At 39.3% G+C, this 2,256-nt stretch overlaps 1 protein-coding gene across 1 annotated transcript; it reads left to right on the forward strand.

Annotated features, from left to right (window-relative positions):
* Positions 1–319: 319 nt before the first annotated feature.
* Positions 320–1,597, forward strand: LOC130729101 (uncharacterized protein At4g04775-like). Its single transcript, XM_057580732.1, has 2 exons — positions 320–984; positions 1,084–1,597. Exons 1-2 carry the CDS (start codon positions 760–762, stop codon positions 1,426–1,428), a joined length of 570 nt encoding a protein of 189 aa, XP_057436715.1. The 5' UTR covers positions 320–759; the 3' UTR covers positions 1,429–1,597.
* The last annotated feature ends 659 nt before the right edge of the window (positions 1,598–2,256 follow it).

Genomic DNA, 2,256 nt, shown 5'->3' on the forward strand with positions numbered 1-2,256 from the left:
GACAGATTGGCGGGTAGGGTCGGGTCTTGTACACCCTACTAACTAGCATACATAGGCTAGTTGTGTTGTGTGACAAAAGAGAATATGTTGAGTTGAGGAGGGAGAGAAGTGGGGCTTTAATTTATGGAGGAGTTTAATGTGGTTGTAATGGTGGAGCAAGTCGTTCTACATAGTCCAATATGGTAAATGAAGATGAGGTAAAAATTAGCTATAGGAAGAATCCCACATTATCTAGAATTGTGAAGCAAGAGAGAAATCAAAGTTGTATATTGGAAACAACTTGACACTTTAAACTTATACTTAATTTAAATATGGCTTAAATACTCTAGGGGTCCCTGAAATTGTACCCCGTAACAAAATAAGTCCCTGAAATTTTTTTTTCCGATTCCGGATCCCTGGAATTGTTTTTTTAATCAGAATAAGTCCCTACACATGTTTTTAGCCTATCTGGCATATTTTTTGCTGACTCAACATTTACACGTGGCTTTTTCATTTATTTTAATTACACATGGAATTAAAAAAACTATTTTACTTTATTTTAAATATAAATCCTTTTTTACCTAATTAACCTAACTCTAATTAAACCCACTAACCTAATTAACATAACCCTAAATTCCCAAATCAAAATCTATCAGAACTGAAAGGAAAGAAAGGAAAGTCGAAGAAGGAGAAAGAGAAGCAGAGGTAGAAGGTGAAGGAAGGAAGCGTTAGTGTTCGACGGCGGGAACGGTGGCCACAACGACTTAGGTGAACGACGCGATGACCCAGAACCAAAAGGCATGGAGCGGACACGGTGGCTCGACAACGAGGATGAACAACCAGATGTGCGAATCGACCCAGAACACACGATTCTGTGCTCGATCGTCCAGCTTCTGCACCCCATGCCCAGAGAAAAGTTGTGGTTGTGGCAAACAAGTCATTATGTACAAGTCCAATTCCAAGCTTAATCCTGGAAAGCTTTTTTGGAGATGTCCTGATTGGAAGGTAAATAGGCAGAATTGGTTTCCAAGCTTAAGCTTACAATTTCATCCTATAAATTCCCTTTGTCTACCCCTTTCAATGATCTTTTGGTATGTGTTTCAGGAAAGTAGGACTTGTGGTTTCTTTGAATGGGTCAAAGCTGAAGGTGAAGCTGAAAATGAGGCTGATAATGAGGAATCCTCTAAAGTGAATGTAGAATTGAAGATTGTTGAGGACCTTACTGAGATGATGGACAATAAAATTGGTAAGCTGAGGGAAGAGCTGCAGGGAGACATGAAGGAAATCATGCAGAGTGTGATTGGCAAGATCATGGAAGACAAGAATGAAATGAAAGACAAGAAGATTGCCAAGTTAAAGCTCAAACTGAAAAATGAGGGCTTGAAGAGCAATGTGTTGTTGGTGTTGTTAGTTTTAGGGTGTGCTGTAGTTTTGGCAAAGTATTTCTAGGTTTGGTGATGTTGTGTAATGAACTTGAATGCAATGTCCCTTGTGTAATGAATGTAGCCATGAATGTAATGCAATCGTTTTTCAATAGCTCCTTATGTAATGAATGCTATGTTCACTTAATGAAATGAATCAGAAATGGTTGTTGGCTCCATTACTCTCTTTTGTTCCATTCAAAAGCTTTGCTCTGTTAATTTAAGACATCAGTAGTATAAATAAAGGCAAAGGGAGCCATAAACAGATCCACCACTTGTAGTACACATAAACAACAATTTAAGAGCACAAGCTTCATGCAATACTTCCAGACTTTAACATTAAGAAACATAATTCAAGTCAAGGGTACATAGAAGACAGCAAGTACCAACAACAATACAAAACAAAATGATTGTCATTAGGGCCATGCCCATTACAAAATGATATTAAGTGGTCCCCCATTAACTAAAGTAAACACTAGTCCCCACTAATACTATTACAAAAAGATAGTGGTGGTCCTGTTGTCCCATGTGCCAGATTCCCTTCTTACTTCTTTGACATCCTCCCTTTATTTCCCTGTCCTTCACTGCCAACAACTTTGGCTTTTCCTCTTCTAATTGTAGATCTAGTTGCAGCATCTTTGAAGTCATTTAGAACCCAATGGCCAATCTCATTGTCACGACCTCTCTTTCTTCCTCCTAGGCCAGACTTAGCAGCTGATCTTGTAGTGGGCTGTGATGTAGCTTTTGGTGGCTGTTGTGGTTTTGGTGGAGGTGGCTGGGAAGAAGGTCTTGTTGGATGTGGTGGTTTTCCAGCAAGTTTTGTAGGTGGCTGGGAAGAAGGTTTTGGTGGTTGTTG

The sequence above is a fragment of the Lotus japonicus genome, chromosome 1 (assembly GCF_012489685.1).
Source record: "Lotus japonicus ecotype B-129 chromosome 1, LjGifu_v1.2".
Classification (NCBI taxonomy): Eukaryota; Viridiplantae; Streptophyta; class Magnoliopsida; order Fabales; family Fabaceae; genus Lotus; species Lotus japonicus.